Source organism: Fukomys damarensis, unplaced genomic scaffold, assembly GCF_012274545.1.
Source record: "Fukomys damarensis isolate Sample0158 unplaced genomic scaffold, DMR_v1.0_HiC HiC_scaffold_5, whole genome shotgun sequence".
Lineage (NCBI taxonomy): Eukaryota > Metazoa > Chordata > Mammalia > Rodentia > Bathyergidae > Fukomys > Fukomys damarensis.
The window spans coordinates 7,509,217-7,531,246 of NW_022900917.1; the positions used below are offsets into that span (position 1 = coordinate 7,509,217).

Consider the following 22,030-nt stretch of genomic DNA (forward strand, 5'->3'; position numbering starts at 1 on the left):
TGTTAAATGTGCAATGTTTTTGAGCTCCACGTTAGAGATTCTGATTCCGTACATGTGTATTTAAAAAAACTGTACCCAAGGATTCTTGCACATGCTTGAATTGACGAGGTACCATCTCAGAAAGGTATCTAAAGGAGTTAAAACAGGTTGAGGAAATTTTCACAAGGAGCAGGTCCTTCAGTGGTCTTGTGATCCAGTGGTGTAAAAGAATAACAAAGATCATAAATACTCAGGGAAAATAGGCTTGCCCTTGCTGTGCTAATTTTCTAGTAGTTTTGGGAGAGCCAGTTACATCTTGGCAACAGTAAGAATTTAAAAAAAATGACCTTTTTACATTGTCAGCTCTATGTAAGTAAAAAAATGTTGAATGAACTTAATAACTAATGCTTTAGTTTAAAAAAGATGTGAAATAATTCAAAATTATCATGTTAAAAAACACACCAAGTATATTTTTAATGTCTACTTAAGAAAACCAGTCTTCATACCCTTGTGTTTTAAAGGATTAGATCAAAATGGAAGGCATCCAGTTATTTCAGATAAATTGAAGAACACTCAGGATAACAAATAGTTTCAGGCCTTAGGATAAGCACACATTTTAGTTCAGAGCTGAAAAATTCTCTCCAGCTTCAACTTCGGTGGGAATTTAGAAAAAGAAAATGAATTACTCAAGGTGGAACTATATCAAAATGTCAAGTTAACACACTGGCTTGTCATGCTGCCAGAGATCCAGTGACGGGGCAGTCAAGGCTGTGGATTACCAAATCATTTTAAAGATAACAACCTTACTGAGCTTCCCTTTTATTTCTCCTTAGCTTTAACCCAGGCTAACCAAGACCTGACATGATCAAATTGCAATGAATATAAACAGCTGCAAAGAAACAGCTGCAAAAGAACATGTTAATGCACAAGCCCACAAATTCAAAAGAAACACAAAATAAATTAAGACAATTTCCCCATCATAGTGAAGGATGCATTTGGTTTTCTGTAAATGTTTTGGCTTTGGGAAGCTGAATAACTGATATTATATCTGAAATGATAATATAACAAAGTCTATCAGTAGACCATGGTCGCCCGTTTGTTTTTCTTGAAAGCTTTCCTTATTGGTCCTCTTTCTCCCCTAATATTCATTCCCCACACAGTACAGTTTTGCAGGACTCCCTTACCCAGTTCCTGACCACAGGGTGCGTTATGACCTAGCGCAGTTTAACCATCTCACCCGCTCACACTCTTGGGCTGTGCGTCGTTTGTGTCACCAAGGTGTTCAGTCTGTTCCAGGATTTCTCAATTTAGAGTTGGAGAAGCAGCCCAGCCTCGGGGGTCAGGAAACAGAAATGTCAAGACAGCAATGGGTCTTCCTCTTCTCTCTGGAGAAACTGTCTCCAGTGACGGGAATGGAACAGGAATGAGCAAAACATAAAGCTGAATAATGAAAACCATCGAGGAACCAGGCTCTAATTCCAAAGGCCCTGGTTCATAGGCATTTTCTCTGGTTCTATGAGTGCTCCTCTATCATCTTTTCTCACTACAGAAACTTTTTAGCTTAATCTATTTCGAACTGAGTTTCTAACATTTGCAACAAAATTTTAATGTAGAATACGAGGTCAACTAATCTCACATATCATTTTACAAATGAGAAAACCAACTGGCCCAAGGACACATATGACAATTGAGTTCACTTTTTTTGGTTCTTCAATCTATTGGCAGGCTTACTCTCAATTAAAAAAAAATTGAAATTTCATATTAGTGGGTTCCATAAAAAATGTAGTGAATGTTTGAACATTTTAAAAATCGATTGCGGTAAAAGACATGTTGATATCAACCCCTTTAACAGTGCTCCCCTTGGCTTTGAAAACTTATCTCATTGTTTTTGCCACTTTCAGAAGCAGTTGTAGATGTCTTCTTTTGTGTCTTTTCATGGCGGCCTTGTCCCGAATTGATTCAAAATGTTTCTAGCCATTATTATCAAGTAAAAGCATTATAGTGAGTGTATCCTCCAGGGCTTGGTCAGTGGGACTGGAACCACACCACTTCTGGCTCCTCCTGCAAGTCAAAACGGCCTCCACCGGTCAATGTGTTGAATCCTTTCAGGGCATCAAGGCAGCCATGATGGCACCACTGACAACACGCAGGACAGAGGCTATCCGAACTGCTTCAGAAAGAGGCAAGGACACTGGGATAAGTGTGTTTACAGCCCAAAGGATGCAGTTTCCACACTCCCTCCAAGAGTTGTCTTGTGCAACTCCATCCGATCTAAGCAGCTGAGTGTGATTATTAAAACACCAAAACACTGGGTCAAAACATTTTTTTGTGACACTGAAGCTGTCAATCACAAAACACTAAATTCACAACTGGCAGTAGCGCACCGTTCATCACAGTAGTAACCATCCTACAGAACATGTTAGTAATGCAAAGTTTAAACAACCTGCACATCTTACTTTACACACTTGGTGGTTAGACCACGGGTTTTCATTCTCCTTGTCATGGCTTTGCATGTAACTTCACCCTCCACCCTGCAGCCCCACAGTGTCGCGAGCCGGCGACGCAGAGCACTGTCCAGCAGTGCCTCAAACCTGAAAGAGCAGCGGGGTGGAGATGGGGCAGAGAGAAAGAAAGGACGCCAAGACAAGAGTCTGATCAAGGCGATGTTTATTGCAAGCAAGTATCAGACTTTTAAAGCAAAAAACCACAAACTATTATGGGATGGGATTACCATAGTAAATGAAAGTTCACACAGGAAAGAGCAAACAGGCTCAACAAAAACAATCACCATGGGTAGTAGTAACCCAGACAACCACAAGTCTGAAGGCCAGAGACAAGAAACTGCAACTTTCAGGAATTCCACAAAGGAAATACACCACCTTCTAAACTGGAGAAATTTAAGAAATATGGAGTTACTAAAGTTAACAATACTTATAACTAATACTCATAATTCCCACACCACAGAACCCAGCTCTGGGCAGTCAGCTCCCTGCCTGGCTGCTCTGATGCCTGTGAAGCGAACCGCCTAAGAATGTCTGCATGGCTTGGTCTGTCTTCTTGCACACTGCCACCCATTTTTGAATAGGAAGTTTTTTTTTTTTCAGTAGGAAATGGTACTTTTTCCTTTTTGAAATATTACTGTTATTGGTACTTTAGATACACACAGTGCTGACGCTCATCGTAGGGAATGTGTACCTCTACATATATCTGCGTTCCTTTTTTCACTTTGCTCTCCCCTCCCTTCAACCCTGCTTCCCCTTTATTTACAAAAGCTGTTTTTTCCTTCCCCCTTCCCCCTTCCTTCATTCCCCTTCCCCTTTGAACATTTTCTTCCTATTTCACAATATTATGCATTTTGCTCCTTATTTACCCTTTCAGCTTCTCACACCAGAGAAAACAATGCAGTCTTTAAACATGTGTCCAGCGTATTTTATTTAAGAGGATGGTCTCAAAGTGCATTCATTTACCTAGGAATAGCTCAAGTTTATCCTTCTTTATGGCAGAGTAGTACTCAATTGTAAAAAAAAAAAAAGCCCCACATCTTCTTGATCCATTCATTGGTTATTTAACATTTGGCCTATTTCCAAGATTTAGCTATTACAAATCGTGCTGCTATAAATATGGGTGTGCATATATCACGGTGGTATGATGCTTTTAATTCTTTCAGGAAGATTAACAAGGGGGGATTTCAGCTTTTTGAGGAATTGTCATACTGGTTTCCACAGTGGTTGCACCAGTCTACACTCCCAGTAACAGTGGAGAAGGGTTCCTTTCTCCCCACAACCCTGTCAGCATTTGTTATTTCTTGATAGTAGATATTCTTTCCGGCATGAGATAGAATCTCAGCATTGTTTTAATTTGCATATATGGGATGACCAGTGATGCTGAACATGTTTTCATGTATTTGCCATTTCTACTTCTTCACCTGAGAAGTGTCTATTCATTTCAGATGCCCTGAACAGGCAGTATCTGTACGTGCTATAAAATTCAAAAGTTACAAAACCATATAATGAAAAATCAGTGTCTTAAGTCTGATACTCAACCATTCCATTCCCTACCCAGAGGAAGCCAGTTACTGGTTCATTGTGTGGTTTTCCAGAGAAACTCTATTCACATACAAGAGAAGTCACACAGGATTTTCGTGGAGTCTACTCAGAATAGATAGGCAGGTAGGAGCTTGTGAATGAGGCCAGAAGAGCTGAGCTCCCAACAGCAGACCAATAATGGATTTACTGTCAACTAGAAGAGCACCTATCTGTGGGGACGGGCTGTGGCCCTCTGGCGTTTGACATTTGAAAGGAAACTTCTTCCTCTACAATTAAGGCATTGATACAATCTATGTAACATTTGTTACTTTTCCAGGACTCTGTTTGTTAAACTTGTTTTTTGACCCTGCGATGGGAGAAACTCAAAGAGCCGCAGATCTGATGTTCTTTGTAAGAGTCAGAAAATCTGGTCTTTGCATAAGATACAAATTATTGCTTGGTGCTTCCTGCTGAGGTGCCTTTAAAAGGCGCTGTTTCTGTGAAATAAACCAGACTTCTCTTGGTCTCCACTCAGGCGGGAGTGTTCCTTCCTTTCTCAATCCTCACTCCCCAACTCAGGCATGTTCGTGTTGTGACGGCTGGACCGCCACACCTATCACAGAGAACGATCAAATTTAAAACTCTTAAAAATGTCTTGTTTACAAAATACACTCATGATTATTCTTAGGCTGTACCTGAAAAATGAAGGGACTCCTTCTTGTTCTAAAGCAGGTAGCAGATAAACACAGTTGCGATTTTAATTTGTCCTATCCTCAAATCATGTATTTTCTCCTTTGAGACAAATCATCTCAATTAAGACCAAAGACTTGAAGAACATCATAAAAGTAATTTTCTTGGCAATATATGCTGTTTTCATATTTTTAACTGGTTTTGGAATAAAATTGAATTTAAAATGTTGAGTCAAAATGGTACCATCTTTTTTTTTCCGGTACTGGGGATCAAACTCCAGTCCTTGCGCTTGTGAGGCAGGTGACAGAACCACTGAGCTAAATCCTCAGCCCTAAACAGTAACATATCTTTAATTTTAATTAATTGTAATTATTTAAGGATTACAAATGAACTTTGTTTTCATCTGCAAAAAATATATTAATTTTTTTCTAAGAGGGTAACTGAAATGAGCCAAACCACTGATCAAATTAAAAAATTTATTTATAAAACTTTATTTTACTTTTAAAAAGTCATTATTCAATTCATGAAAATAACCAAAACATAAATGCTATCAAAATTACAATCTTTCATAGATTCAACAGCATTACAGAAAAACTGAATACTTTAAAACTACAATGTAAAAATAGGAACTTTAGTTTTTTGCGACTCAAATAAAAGCAGATAATCTTTTTCAATGGGAAAAATACTTGAGGGAAAAAACAATGATATAACACATACAGGATAGGAAATTTAAATATCAGTTTAGTTCCTCATCGCCAACATGGCATTTATATCCCAGATGAGGTTTCGTAATTGATCCATAATTTGCTTCAGCTGTTGGTTCTTCTGTTTGAGTTTCTGTGGAAACAAAAGAATGCATCAAAAATGTTTCACAAAATATGGACGATGAAGTCAGATTAGAATGTCGTAAGTTGGGACTCAAATGGTCTAGGCAGAAATTAAACTAAATATTCCTGTAGTGCAAACGGTCTCAGTGCTTCTCTGGCTTTGAACACTCCCGGTCCGGCATTCTGTGCTCCGATTCAGCTCAGAGGCCCAGGGCTGCGGCTCCCAGCTCTGCTACTGCTCTGCTTCCTCCTCAAGGAAAATGAGCCAAAGCTGAAGAATCCGGAGTTGCGAGGGCAGAACTAAGCAGTGAAAAGCACACACTTGAGCCAGACTCTCGGGGTGTTCAGAAGCTCGCCACCTCCCTACTTACAAATGGACGACGCCGGACAAATTCAGAAAAATGCAGCAGGCAATGAATGAACCTACCTCACAGGAGGGGATTAAATTCTTTGATTCTCATAAAGTGTTAGAACTGCCTGGCATCTAAGTAAGTATTCAGCAAATGCTCATGGCAGACACAGCACATAAACAGTCAATCTAGAGAATAAAGTATAATAAAAACACAACATTTGATGCAATTGGCTTTTCAAAAATGTGGCAGCCCCTGGCACGAGGTGCCATCTACCTCTGATACTGAGAAGGCACAGTGCCCGGTGGCATAATCTTCACAGCTGAGACCTGCTGCACACCGGGGACATACATGGCCTGTGTCTCTGTATCTCCCCTCCTGGGTTCTACTACACTGTGGGTTATAAAGTTTTTAAGCATCATTTCTTCATGTCCTATGTGGCAAATATCTGCTTAGATAAAAATAGAGAGCTTCCAGTTAGAGCGTTCACTGGCCAATACAATCATCATTAATACTCAGTCTTTTAAAAACATGATATTTGGAGATCTGTATTTTATTTAAGGATACTTACTGACCTCCAGATAAACTAGCATATATGCCCTTCAAAAAGGTCTCAAACATCTTAATTTTCATTTTATTAGAAAGCAAACTAGGGCCGGGGATTTAGCTCAGTGGTTCTGCCACCTGCCTCGCAAGTGCCAGGACCCAAGTTCAATCTCTGGTAGCAAAAAAAAAGAAAAGCAAACTAAGATTAAGATTATACGATTATATTCTGTGTGCAGTTAAGATACTGTTATATGAATATCCATGTTTAGCAGCACAACTCATAATAGCTAAATCTTGTGAGCTGCTATATGTTCGTCAATAGAGTTGGAAAAGAGAGGAAATAGGTGGCTAAAAAGAAAAACAGAAAAGCAGTTTACAGAGGCTAATGTCTTACAGTATTAATTAAAAAGTTATTTTGGAACTAGGGATTGAACCTAGTGCCTCTACAAGGAGCTACATCCCCAACCCATCATCATCATCATCATCATCAAAGACAGGATCTTGCTAAGTCACTAAGGTGTCCGGGCTGGGCTCAGACTCAACACTCATCATCTTCCTGTGCCAGCCTCCCAGAGCACTGTGATTACAGCCCTGTGCCACCACACCCAGCTTAAAGCTCACTTTAACATAGTCTTTGGGAAAACAGAAAACTGTTAGTATTTTTAGTTATTCAGTCTCCTTGATCAGCTTTCAGATGAGCCATCGTCTAAGTCCTGCCATCGTGACTATGCAGTAGACAGTCAAGCAGCTGGGCTCATTATGTAAAATAATGACCCCATGCTACTGAGACAGGTGAGGAACGACCCCAGCCCCTGACATCTTTCAGCGCAGACCAGAAACCAACACCTGTGCATCCGGGGAGGGTGGCAGCAACACAGATGAGCATTGGGAGGTTGGCAATCTCAGTCTAAGTTCTAATTTTGTCTCTTACAATTTGAGCCTACACAGATACTTTTTTTCCTCAGTTTTCTATTCTATGAATCTCATCTAAGGTCGCTGGCCAGTTACTCTTCTGTATACTCAGACCTAAGGTGACAACTGGCTACCAAGACACGTGGCTGAAAGCCAGGGAGTCTGCTTTGGTGAATTCATGGTTCCAAGGCGGCTGTTCTGCGCCAGTCTAAATCCTGGCCTTTCACCTCTAGCCGTACATTCTTCAACTACCACAATTCCCCTCTCATTTCCAACTTTTCAAGAGGAACACAGAAAAAAACTATTGAGTAAAAATAAAAGGAAGAGAAAGAATGTGAGTGTGCTTTTTTAAAAAAAAATCTAATTTGAATTAGTAAGATCTAATGTTTCTTGAATACAACCACTTCTGAAAATTTCAGGCTTTCAAAATAAAGTAGGAGGAAGACAGTGCCCAACTGAATAGACTGCAGCCTGGCAAGGCAGATGGCAGAGGAAAAATATCAGATGCTGTGGCACTCCAAGAGAGAGAGACTGCCTCTGACGGAAAAGGGCAGCAGAGAAGAGGAGGATCTGTTTGGGGCCTAGAAAAACTGGTGGTGAGCAGGAGAGGGAGGATGAATTTGGGCTTGGGAGTGAGTGGATAAGGGGGACCCATTCAAACTCCTGAAGGGTAAGACAAATGCTTAACGTGCAGCGAACCGTGCAGGATGGGTACCTTCCATAATCACAGACCTGCACCCACGAGAAAGCACAAAGGAAGGACTGAAGTTTCAGAGATAGCAGAAAACCACTGAAAGGCCGAGTGTGGTGAATAAGCTCAGTGACTGCGTTTTCAGTAAAAATAAAGCAGTGACTAGAAGTAATGGAATTGTATTCTTGGGTGGCCACAGGCAGACTTTTACTCAGAATGAAAACAGGATTTGGACAGCCCCACAATGGTGTCATGACGGGGGATAAATGCAAAGCCTACCGACAGAGGCTATTCAAGGATACTCTTTGGGAATATAAACTTTGATATGCTTGTTTTTCTTTCTTCTTAAGGCCTCATTAATTCCTAAAAGGTAAGTGTACTTTCACAATAACAATAAAATCTAGCCAATAAAACTTTCAAAAATCATAAAAGGTACTTGGATAGTTTTTTCTCAAAGATGCCACAAAGTTTTAAATTAAAAAATTAGCACACAAGCAAAATATCTAGAGTCAAAACATGTCAGGAGACATTGACAGCAAAGCTGACAGTTCTGCTTATTAGTGGTTAAATTGTAAATAAATTTTCATGACATGATATAGGATTTAATATGTACAATCTTGCCACTGATGGATTTTAACAGAGGTTGACAGCTGCTATTTTCAAAATCCGTCAGCTGTGCCTAATTTGTTACATTAACAGGTGAATGTGTAAGCAGAGCACATAAAGTACTTACGAAAAGTGTTTCTGCTAAATGTAATTTAATATTCATACAAAGGCCGTGACACTTGATCAAAAATAATTTCTAAATGCATGGACCTGATTGTATGTCAACCCTATAAACACTACCCCACTATTTCTTTCAATTTCATTTTACCATCAGTGGAATAGCTGTAAGCAAAATAAAGCTCATTCTAATTTCCCTAAAGCATAGAGTCTGAAACAAGAATTCACCTTCCTACTTGGATATCAGGGCTTAAGATCTCAGGATACTTGAAGAAAAAAATGAAAAGTATTTAAATAAACCAAAAAAGCTACTAACACTAGGCCATTTTAGTCCTGGTTTACCTCCAATACCAGCTACATCCTGTCTGCCTCTGTTCCATGACACTATGGTAGGCAGAGGTAACACACGCATTACTAGAGACCAGGCAGGTGAAAAATACAGTCAACTTGCTCTTCTGCACTAGTTCAAAGATAGAATGCTATTTGAAGATGACCAATTGGGGATCAATAAAGGGTATCAATTATTTCTTTTGTTCATTTAGAATAAAAGACATTGGCATTATAATTAGACCAGATATTTCTAACTGAATGTGAAAAACATACCCTTATTACTGATTATACAGACCCACGAGGCACCTTGATATAAGCAAAGGTTGATGCATTGAAATTATGCACAGTATTTTTGTTTCTGTGGAGATCCACCAGGACACGCCAGGGGCACATGAAGCACAGGGGCTTTGTTTCCACTACAGAGTGCTGCGCTCTCCAGGAAGAAACCTGTGCACTCATCAGAAACTTGCATGAAGCAGACAACACCAGGGCTGGCTCGTGGGAGAGTCTAGCACCTGGGACCATGCCTGGAGCAGGCACCTAAATTCTTGGATATTCAAAGGAAAAGTAAGATAGAATCAAATAAAAAGTTTTCTCCCAACCTAGAAAAATGGACAGAATAAGCAACAAAAGTCCTTGGTAGTGACTTCAAACATGTTCGTCTTGTTTTTAGCTGCCACGGTTTGGATACGGTCACCAGAGGCCCGGTGATGAGTGAAGGCCTGGTTCCTGGCCAGGGGCACCTCTGGGAGGGAGAGGGTTCGAGCGGAGGTCTTAGGTCGTGAGCGCAGGGCACCCCAGGGTCCTGGACTCCACTTAGGCTCTCTGGCTCCTGGCCAGGAGAACCCTCTCCTCCCACACAGACTCCTGTTGCGCGGTGCTGCCCGAGGCCAAGGAAAAGCAGCTGAGGAGCCAGGAACTGAAACCTGGGAAACCGAGAGCCAAGCCAACCTTTTGGCATTTGTTACAGTTAATAGGGAGGGAATGATACAATTCTGGGAACTTTAAAGCTCTATTTACAAAATAAATAAAAGCAGCCCTTATTTGCATCTTGAGCTTGTGTGCTGATTAACAACAGACAAAAATTTAAGTTTATGAATACAGATATTTATAAATACTTAACAATCAATCAATGAATCTTTTATTTTTAATAACATTCCTGTGATCAAATACTTAGATTAGGACATTTTATCATTCAAAATAAACAGTTTTCATGAAAATCAAGTATGTGTGATATTAAGGAAAAAAAATATATTAATGGATCATGAGTGTCATGTTTTTAAAAGTTTCATTAATTTCATCCTAATTCTAGACAGAAGATATAGTTTGAAGAGACTGGAGTAAAATAATAAAATGCAGTAATAGTGTTAACTACCCTGTTCACAGTCAAAATTTATGTTACATTCAATCCATATTGAAAACCATAAAAAGCCACTTTGGGTTTAAAAAAAAAATCCCGCCTCGCTTGCTTTTAGGCAGTTGATTTTATACTCTCTTTCCTTTTTTGAGACTGAAATTTAAGTTTTTCTTGTCTTTTATGTCTGTTCACCACCTCCTTCTCTAGTGCTTTACAAAATACAGGGATATGAATTTCCAGGAAGAAAGAGAGCTTTGAGGCCCCGAGATGAGAACGTCCTTGTGCCACTCAAGAAAAGATACAGCCCTCTAAATTCTAAAAGAATTTCTTTTTTTTCCAGTAAAATACTGTGGAAAAAATACATGCCGCCTTTTTCAAATCCCTAATACAAGTGGCAGAAGCATAATGAAGTCATAAACACATGCAGAGAAAAGAGACCAGAAACGACATCCGCAGATGCAGAGGGTGCATTCTCTGGACAGTGGTCAGTGACTTAGTGGGAAGAGAACCACTGAGCATGTGGCTCTCCCACCACACCACGGAGGCCTGCACAGCGGGACTGTCTCACAGGCAGCGAGGACCAGAGGGACAGCCCGCCCTCCTTGGGAACCAGGGGTCAATTGCTCTAAAACAACCAAACAGCTGTGGGCCACCAAACGCCGCCTAGGATTTAAGATCTAAATGAAAAGTTTCCAATTTTTTCCTCATTCTTGACCAACTTCTAGCTCAGTTCTTTGTTATAATAATAGCTGATTATCACATTTGCTGGAAATATTAATCATAATCTGTATTTTATCTTTTTATAAGGTTACCATATTTTATAAAATCTACCCACGTTTTTCCTTTTTCGTGTTCTGAAATACATATTTCTTTTAATTTTCCAATATTTTGTTTTGCAGGTCTTATTTTCCACTCTGAGATCTATTTTGACATATGATGCAATATAAAAGCTAGTTTAATTTTCCACCAAGTTTTCTACTTTTTTCAAAGACTAATTTTCCACACGATCTCCCTACTATCATATTAAGTTCTCATATTCAATGGGAAGGCTATCTATGGGTATAATTTTACTAATCTATCTATACTTGTACCCTACCACATGCTTTTTTATAAATTCCCTGTATAATATTTTAAATTCCGAATCAAATAATTGTGCTTTAATACTCTTATTTATCAGAAGTTTGCCTGAAATTTTTACATTTCTAAGAAGAAATATCCATTTGGATTTTATTGGGATTTGTTCTTTAATTGTTATTGCACCAAAATCCTACTGTTTTTGCATGTTTTCACAAAAGTCCTATTTGGATTTGGAGTGTTACTGTATTAAAATAATCAAGACTGGCATTTTTATGTTTACTGCCTCTCAAGAACTTTGTATGTTCTTTTAATTACTCCATCCTTCTTTACTATACCTTAGTAAGGGGTTAGCACAACCTCACTGACATAATCCCTGTCTACTTAATATTTCCTGTTGCGACTATGAACAGTATCTTATAATCCAAATGGTTTCTAACATTATAAAAGCATGTTATCAATCTTGCCTTAACTGCTCTAACAGAACTCTTACAGAGTCTCCTTTTCATCAAATGAAGTTCTCTGGGCATCTTAAGAGGTCTGTAAATAATAGCACAACTCCTATTTTGTAACAACATATTTGCTATCTTTTTGAACTGGCTATGATTTCTCAAACATACTAATAATTTTATTTAAAAATTTAAATACTAAAATACTATTTTATGCCTCTTTTTAATAAGAACACCTCTCTATTTCATCTGTATGAAAAATTTTAGCTATTTGAAATAAAGTTTAAAAAAATCTTCCCGGTAGTTTTAAATGCTCTTTGAATCAGCAACCTGCCTCCTGATAACAATTTTCCCAATGTAACTATGATATTCTGTATTATGTCTATAGATTCAATGATCTTCATCTATATATATCTCAGAAAACTCTCTAGCTAAGATGGATTTGCTAATACATTGACAAATTCTATTAAAGAGAACTAAAATGTCAGGAGGAGTGATTTGTATTTCTAAATAAGAGTGAGGTTGGTAGTTTTATTCATTAAGTTATTTCTGTTAGGTTCTGGCAAACCTAGGAGCTGTTTCTACCACAGAATGAACTGACAGCTCTCCCGGTTTTAGGTTCATGAGAGCTATCGGAGCAGTGTCTTCTGAACTTTTAAAAATATTCAGCAATAAATATATTCTAGTCGGGAACATTCAGAGGAGGCTGGGGTAAGACGGCACTCTTGATAACTCTCTGGAGTTCTCATTCAGGTGGTAAGACATTCACCTTTCCTACTTGCACACTGTCATCGTTTGCTGCTCCAAATATGCAGTAAGCTAGAAAGGCAGAAAAGAGAGGAGGAGCTGGGCTGGGACTGCGTGCAAGCACACTCTTCAGGGAGCTTTACGGGGTGAATTCTGTGATCGCTTTCCGACTTTTCAGACAGATTCTGCTTACCTTTTCGTGCTTCGCTGAGTGCTGAATAGGCTGAGTTTGCCAGAAAAAACAACTTCAAGTAATTCAAATTATGCTTCTGAGTTACATTAGCCTCCCACGCAACTTTCATCTAGAAACCTGAAACAGAAGCCACCGGGACCAGGAACTCACTTTATTTACTTCAGCGACTTCTCGTCTCTCATCACTGGCGAATCGAGGTGGGCCCGCCCGGTCATCGTTTTTTGAGCCATCTTCCTCCACGTACGGAATCAGTTGCTGGGAGTGATGAGCAAAAGTGAAAAGTCAAAACCAAGATCCAAATTTTCAACAGACTGGGACAGGGAACTAGGTCAGAACAGGGTTAGTTTTTATACTTTTGAGCAGCTTCAGGTAGGGGCCAGAAACAACAGATTCAGAACTCCATTGCTTCAGTGCTTTTTGGTGTTACACTCTGGGTTTCCTCTGCAAAAATATCCTTTACAACACTGGTTGTCACATACAGTCAAATAATGCCCTTCTCATTCAGTCAGCAAATATTTAATCCAGACACTGGGTAAGATACTGCCAAATTAATGTCAGTGTAATTCCCGTTCCTGAGAGACTTAGGGTCCACTGAACAAGACGGGCTTTCCCTCATCCACACTAGGACAGGAGCTTCGTGGACATGCATTATGGGAGCCTTGTTAATTTGCCGCTTAAAACTTCATGCCTGTGCTAGCTTCTAAATGTCTTAACTTAGGTTAGTTGTGTGTGTTTTTTCTTCAGGACAAAATGTTTTACTGAATAACAGAACGTGTGGGACAGGTATGAGTAAGTGCACACGGCTCGTGATGAAGTTCATGGGACAGAATTCGATCACCCAGTGGCCAACATCTTGTGTCGCCGACACAGGAAGAAGCCAGAGGCGAGCAACTGTCCAGGCCAAGAGACACCAGGCCAGACCGCCTGACATTCTTGGGACAAACAGGAGCGCAGTCACACCCACATCCACTCTTCCTCCCCTCTCCTCCGGCAGCCGTCCTCCCTTCCGAGGTGACCGGTCTCCCGGTGGTCAGCCGGTGCTGATTCCTCCTCTGTCCTCACTGCTCCTGGCCCCTCTCCCTAGCCTCTCCCTGCACTTTTCTTGTCCCCAAACATGCTCCAATCTCTTTCTTTGGAGGCAGAAAATGCCCCAAACCCTTCATTCCATTCCCCCTTCCTCCTCCTTCTTTTCTTATTTTCATCTTTGCTTCTTCAAAGACTGACATCTAAGTGCTGGTCCAGCTCCTCTCATCTTCAACCACTGTGATTTGACCTCACCACAACCCGTTTTGTTGAAGCTCTACTGGAATACACCAATACATTTTTGGTTTTGGTACCAGGATCGAACTCAGGACCTTGCACTATGAGGCAGGCGGCGGCACCACTGAGCTAAATCCCCCGCCTGCAATACATTTTGTTTAGCAAAAGGTGCAGACGGTCTTCAGTCCTGACCTTCTCTGACGTCTCCACGGCATCTGACAATGTCAGCAGCGTTTCTCATCCTCTTCTCACACCTCTGACCATTTGTGTTCAGGCTCTTTTGCTGTCTAATGGTCTCTGCTCACCTCTTACAAGCTGTGCTTAAGGAAGAAGCACCAATCCCATGAAACTGTTCTTTATAGGAAGAGCTAGAAGACCTATGCTTCCTAGCTACCTCTGGTGGCAGTGACCTGAATTGGAAATAGGAAGAGGTACTCAGAAAAATATCACCTACCTTGTTAATTAGATATATTCATGACCCGAGATTAAATTTAGAGGATATATATTTAAAATAGAGTGATTCCCTTGGCTACAAATCCAATCTAAATTAATGATGGTAGAAAACTTTCATCTGTAAGCACTTTCACGAGAACCATTTTAAAAGTACTTTATGATGCCATTAGAACCCCTACTTAAAAAGAAAAAAGAATAAACACTTATTTAATTAAAAGGAGACACTGATAACTATGCTACCAACTGCCACAGACAACCCTTTCCTCCAACACCACCGACCAAAAAATCACTCTGAGACCGAAGGTCAAAGTGTACACAAATTAATTATTAATGTGAAAATATAGTTATATATAATCTTCCTCTTCTCTGGTCAAAAATAACGCTGGAAATATTCCCAAAATAGGAAACAGAAAAAGGGGGAAAAATGACAAATGTCTTGATACTGCCTCCCATCTTATGTTCATTCAATGTCCCTCTCAGGAAAATTCACCTCTACGGGAATGGGATCCATCCCTCCGCAGTTTTCGTTGCATTTGTCGTAGACCAGTCTCAGCTTCCGGAAGAGGATGGACAGCTGGCGCAGGTGGTCCTGCAGCTTTGTTAGGCGGTCTTGGTAGGTGCCGGTGTGGTACGTGACACCATTCGGCAGCTTACCAGGCAGAACAACAAGAACATTAATGAGTCAGGGTTTTCGAAAGGTGAACCCAACAGTTTTAAGTACATAAAAGCAGACTGTACTTCACAATTAATCAAATTCAATCTTAGGAATTTAAGTGTTAAACACACACAATTTATAAATATGTAGAGCGTTTAAGAGTCACACGCGCCCATTTATTAGCAACCTGTTTACTATTTCACTGCAATAAAACTGCCCTAAAAAATGTTTTAATAAACCCTCTGAAATGCCTCTTCCCCTTTAATTTGTGAAGTATAACTTTTTTAGAAATGTGCGATTTTAATGTTACTATTATAGGAAAGGAGCAAATTGCTGAGGTCAAGCAGGAAGCTCAAGTACAGCTTAGATGGAAGTGAAGCTTAGGATCTTTCAGGAGAAAAGGACGAGTACACTGTTCCCCAAATAACTTAACTAGGTAAGAACGACGCTCAGCCTTTCCAGTGCCTCAAAGAAATGTGAGAAAACACCAAAGGCTGAGTCAGTCAAGTGTTTCAGAGGGGAGATGGCATGGAGGGTTTCCTCCATCAGACCGTGCAGGGTTTCTCCTCATGGTGTCGTGATTCATTAATTTTTCCAAGCACTAGCTAACGTATCCTATCCTGGCTTTCCTGCTTGGGTGATGATAAAAAAATATCTTATATCTTTGTAAATGAAATACTTTGAAATCTTCATTATGTCATTTACTGAGTTTCATACCTGTCCTTGTTTCCTACTTAGTAAAGACTGGAACTTAGATCACTGTACTTAGGATAATGCACACGGACATCAAAATAGTTTGTTATTTTATGCACAAATTTCATTAAAAACACATCATGTAGGGAGGGGTCAGGGATTTGGCTCAGCAGTACTGCTGCTGCCTGCCTCGCAAAGTCAAGGGCCGAGTTCAATCCCTGTTACAAAAACAAAACAAAACAAAACAAAAAACATCATGTAAAGGAACATATGCTAAATCCTGTGATAAAGGAAAAAACCCTTTTGAAACGCAAAGAATGACCCTCTCCAAATGTACTGGCTTAGTAAATTTGCATGTTAGTGTTTAATCGAAGCTTCTCAGAGAAAGGAAAAATTAACTGATTCAACACTGGCTGCACACCTTTAATGTGTCGTGCACACTTTTGGAATCTGGAGTATCAGTGACATAAGACAGATGAGGTTCCCACATCCTATAGCACACATGGTAACAGCACTCAAGACCCCCTGAGGACTGGAATTTTGCTGGATGGAGCGCTTGCCTAGCAGGGTACGGCACTTGTGTAGCTGGGTTTGATGTAATGCCAGGAGGAGGAGGGAGAGGGGAAGAGAGGGAGAGGGGCTGGGAGGTAGGGAAAAGGGGAGGAGGAGGAGGGGAGAGAAAACACTATTAAGATGAACAGCTCATGAATAACCACGTCACTCCTGTCTACGGATGAAAAACTGTAAATACTCTTCACACCCCTAGTCACTAAGAAGGCATTCAACTAAATTCAACACCCATTCTTTAAAGCAAGTATGAAACATAATGAAAATTCCACAATGTGAGAAAATACATTTATCTCAGTTGTATTCAGCACAAACATGGAAACAGCAGCAGCAGCTCCAGAAAGTTCTGGAACCTGAAGGAAGTCTTCTGAGACCACTACCACAGCTGACGAACAGGGTTCTAGAGGCACCAAAAGATGCAATTAGGGAAGAAAAGCTGAAGAGTGTAAAAAAGGCTGAAACCCTAACAAGTAAGCAGTGCAGTAATCACTACTTACAAATAATATGACAGCTACTGAGGGCGAGAGAACTCAATAAAGAGGTGAACACAAAATCAACAGAAACCACTAGCTCTGCTTTCTCTCACAAAAACCACAGAAACAAAATGCCACTCACAACCACAATGAAAAGATAAAATACCTAGGGCTAAACTTTAAACATATCAAGACACAAATGAAAACATGATGTTGGATGTGGTGGCTCGTGGCTCACAACTGTAATCCCAGTACTCAGGAGGATGAGGCAGGAGGACTTCTGGGGCTACCTTGGGAGACTCTGTCTCGAAAAACCAAAACCAAAACCAAACTAAAAGACCACCCCCCACAAAGGACACTTACAATTTGACTTAGGGAAATAAAAAAATGAAAGGATATTCCATGTTCTTGGTAAGATAATGTATTAAGGATGTCAAGTCTTGCTAGGATTAACTTCATAAAAACATTAACAGATTTTTATTAGAACTACAGCTGATTTTAAGATACATTGGCCTGTACAAATGTAAAAGTACATGATCAGAACAGCCAGGGGACTTCTGAAAGACGAGTGTAAACATATTAGTGAGATTCAAAAACATATAAGAAATTTACGCGTTGACACATAAAGACAGGCAGCTCTGCAGCGGGGCACCCATGCGTGTCCCACCCGTGTGGCCCTACAAGGCCATAAACTTTGCTGCCCAATGTGCAGGAGCGAGCTGCACGTGCACCACGAGTGCCGCGTGTGCAGCATTCACACCTCCTGGGTCTCCACGTGGCAGTTTACGGTGCCCTTTCTTTAGTTTCATAAAAAATATTCTGAAAAGGAAGTCGTGCTTCTTGCGCACAGTACTTGCAGATTTTACACGCTGTCCAAGACCACTCCTCTTGATGCTGCGGGGACCCCAGGTGAGGAGAGCTCATTGCCTGCCGGGTGTCTGGTCGGGTGCCTGGTCGGGTGCCTGGTCGAGTGTGGGGACCACACGTGGTCCCCAAGGCCAGGTGAGCCCGCTTCCTCTGCCACGCCCTGTGCCCTGATGTTTCGCCCTCAGAGCCAGCTGAGCACAGATGAAACCTCTGAATCCCGAACCCAAATCATCCCTTCCTCCTTTGCAGCTGTTTAGGCAGGGACTTGGTCACAGCAATGGAGAACTCACTAAGATATCCGCAGACAGACTCTGCTGTATAAATAGCATCCGATTCAGTAAAGAAGGGAAATGCATTTATGTAGGCACCTTTTGGAAAAAGTAAGGGGCATACTTCAGAGGTGAAAGCCACGGAATTCTTCCAATTTTTAACTGGGGAAGACCTTCCTTACTTGACTTAGAATCTAGACACACTAAAGACTAATACATGCAACTATCTATTTGATTAAAGTATGCATAATAAAAACTACCATAAGTAGAGCCACCCCTACGCCATTTTCTGTGTATGCATGCGCACACACAAACCCACATAACACAAAACAAAAAACAAAATAACAAAACTAAAAAGTCTGGAAAAAAACATACTTGTGAGTTATATTATAGACAGGAAGTTTAGGGGAACAAGTTAAAACGATAAAAAAGAAAGCCCGGGATTTAGTTCAATGGTTCCTCCACCTGCCTTGCAAGTTCAAGGACCTGAGTTCAGTCCCCAGTACAAAAAGAAAGATAAAGAAAAATGTGCAAAAAAATGAACAAATATCTAAAAAAGTGAGCAAATATCTAGGACAGGAAATATAAATGATCCACAAATTCATGAAGATGTGCTCCCAGGAGAAATGCTGAGTAGAATTTCCACTTACCCAGTGATCAAAGATCCAAAAATAGAATAATCTACTGCATTGGCCTCAGGATTTTGTACCATAATCTGGTACAACCCAGGACACTGTAACTCATAGGAATTTATCTACTTACACAGGAACACAGCTGCTTAAAAACCTATCCTACAGATATACATGCACACGCCTTCAAGAGATTATCTGGTGTAGCATGACAGTGGGAAATTAAAACAGCATAAATGCTTTCACCGGAGAGTTGGTTTAATAAAGTAAGTACCGCCATGTAGTGGAATACTACTCACTACACAAAGGAAAAGAAGTTTTCTGTATGAATATGAATAAGCTCCCAAATGTATCAAAGGAATAAAGCAAAGTATAACATGATATGTGCACTCCGTGTGCAGCGGGGGAAATTAAAAAATATACATATAAATTTGCTTAAATACACATAAAATGTACGGAAGGATACACCAAACTAGTGGTAAGAGCCCTTAACAGCCACTGCCTGCAGTGAACATTAGGTACCTAGTGCACAGGAATGCAAGGGAGGTTCACAGAAAGGTCCTGTTTTACTCCTGAATTGTGAATGTATCATATATTCTGTAAATAAAAGGCTTAAGGGATAATAAACAGAGCCAAAGCAATGACATTTTTCACAGGGAGTCTTAAGTAGTGCAGTTTTTTGCAGGAATCTTAATGTGGGACTCAGGGAAACTTGGGGAGACATTCTGTAACTCCCTGAAAGTTTTTTCAAAACATGCTTATGTATTTTTTAAGAAACAAGTTCACACTTTTCATCAGACTCCCAAGCAGCTAAAGGACACTTAGTATATAAATAATCACTTCCTTAAATCACATGTTTAGAAATCTTAGCACTTTATATTCATGTTATTTTACCTTTATGGGTTAATAATACAGAGGATAATCTTCAGTTTGAATACTTCCTAAAATGTACAGTAGGCCCTCCTTCTCACAGAGGGATAAACTGCAAAGCCCCTGAGGACGCCTCAAACCCTGGACAGCACCAAGTCTTAATTTACTATGTTCTTTTCTTTTTCTGTGTTGTATTGGGGCTCGAACTCAGGACCTTGCGCTCGCACGGCAGGTGCAGTACCACTGAGTTGAACCCCTGGCCCTACTATGCTTTTTCTTATACACAAGACTTATGAAACATTTAATTTATAGCATAGGCATAGTATGAGATTAACAATGACTAAGAACAACAGAACAGATATCAGAGTACACTTTAGTAAGAGGTAAATGTGGCCTCCATCCAAACATCCATTTGGACGGTGGATGACCATGGGTAACTGAAACTGTGAACAAGAGGACTGCGCATCAGCTATTAACAGCCAGACTATGTTGCTAAGATCATCACATTTGCATTTATCTCTTTCTCAAGCTTCTTGGAAAAGAAGGGACACCGTTACTGCCTTCTCAGTCACCTACGATGTGTGCCACAGGTCTTAGATGAGCCAGACCACAGGATTCACGCAGCAAAAGGCACACGAATAACTATCACGTCTCTTACAAATTAGCTTTAAACACAAGCTCACATGGAGTCTGGTTATTGATACTGCTCTTCTGAACAGTAGTTTATTCTATGCATTCATTTCTTTTAATAGTATGCACGTAATTCCATACATTGTTCAACAGGCTGTCCACATCCTTCAGCATTAAGAGAAGAAAGCATTAAAAGTGTGCTAAGGGCTGGGGATTTAGCTCAGTGGTTCTGCCGCCTGCCTTGCAAGAGCAAGGTCCGGAGTTCGATCCCTGACACCAAAAAAAACAAAACAAAACAAACAAACAAAAAAAGTGGGCCAGTTCGGTGGTGTTGGATGATGAATTATATCTATCAAAAATGTCACCAATCATGTAACTTAACATGGCGTATAAACCTAAATGTGAAAACTAAAAGTACAAGACTTCTAGAAGAAAATGTAAGAGAATATTTCTGTCACCCTGGGTTCTGCAAAAGTTTCTTAGGTGTGACACCAAAAGACAGACAAGGATCAAATAGGTATCCATCAAAATAAAAAAAAATGAGCTTGGTGTGGTGGCACATACATCTATAACCTTAGCACTCTGGGAAGCTGAGGCAGGAAGATTACAAGTTCCAGCCCAGCCTGGGCATTTTAATGACTGAATTGAGACTGTGTCTCAAAACATAAATAAAAAACGGTTGGGGATGGAGCTCAGTGTTAAGATCCCGGGTTTAATCCCAGCAGGAAGAAAGGTGGGACAGATGAAAGGGGAAAAAAAGAAAAACAAAATTTAAAGTCTGTTCCTTAAAGACAATATAAAGAGAATAAAAGGCAAGTCACAAACTGCAAATTAAAAACAAATAAATAAACAAACACAATAAGTGTTGATGAGGATAAGCAGATATCAGAATCCTTAAACACTGCCGATGGAAATAAAAACAGGTCAGCTAGTTTGGAAAAATCTCTTAAAATTTTAAAGATACACGACCCAGCAACTACACTCCCGAACAAACGTTCACACACAAGCTTGTAAGTTAACATTCACAGCAGTAGTAAGGGCCCAAACACGAAACCACCCAAAAGTCCATCGACAGACACAGACTGTGGGGCAGTCACACGGCTGAACAGTGCTTAGCAAGCAGAAGGAACGACTGTGAATCACGCGGAAAGAACCGGGACCTCGTCCCTGAAGACTCTGTGCTGTATTCGGATGAAATGTGAGACAACGCAGATTAATTTATGACTTAATTTATGACACCGCAAAGCAACTTGCTTCTTTAGGGACCGGGTCGGAGCGGGGCAGACTCCCCAGGGTACGCGCTAACTTGCTCACTCGCGACTGTGGCGCTGGTTTAGCAAGTGTATTTATTTATACAGGACAAAACCTGAGACGGACGTATCAGTTCTGCCAAGGGAAGAGGAGGACTTTTGTTTTTTATTACTTGTTAGCAGAATGTGAATTCTTCAGTTTCTCGGGTCCGGCTCCTTTCAGGAGACATTTTGCTGGGGGAAAAAAAACAACCTTTAAAGTAAGTGGAAGAGGGAAGCGGCGTGGCACCCACACACGTCCGGAAACTTGGTTTCCATAGCGACCGGAGGACGCGGTCCCCGCGGCCTGATGAAGCCTACAGAAAGCCGGGACCCGGCGGGTGTAGGGGCGACCCCGCGCCCACCTGCATGTTCCGGAGGAGCTGGAAGATCTCCATGGTGCGGTACACGATGTCCTGCACCGTCTCCTGCCCGATGCGGCACAGCGAGGCCGTGTTGACCTCGCGGGCGGCCTGCTGAGC

General features: G+C 40.6%; 1 protein-coding gene across 1 annotated transcript in view; it reads right to left on the minus strand.

Moving 5' to 3' along the window:
• Window positions 1-5,299: 5,299 nt before the first annotated feature.
• Window positions 5,300-22,030, minus strand: part of Med30 (mediator complex subunit 30) — a 16,950-nt gene continuing 219 nt past the window's right edge. The window contains exons 2-5 of the mRNA XM_010619656.2: window positions 21,914-22,024; window positions 15,097-15,255; window positions 13,044-13,148; window positions 5,300-5,531 (exon numbers count right to left, since the gene is read on the minus strand). Coding sequence (XP_010617958.1) covers window positions 5,436-5,531; window positions 13,044-13,148; window positions 15,097-15,255; window positions 21,914-22,024 — 471 coding nt within the window. The 3' untranslated portion in view covers window positions 5,300-5,435. The remainder of the gene's footprint in view (window positions 5,532-13,043; window positions 13,149-15,096; window positions 15,256-21,913; window positions 22,025-22,030) is intronic.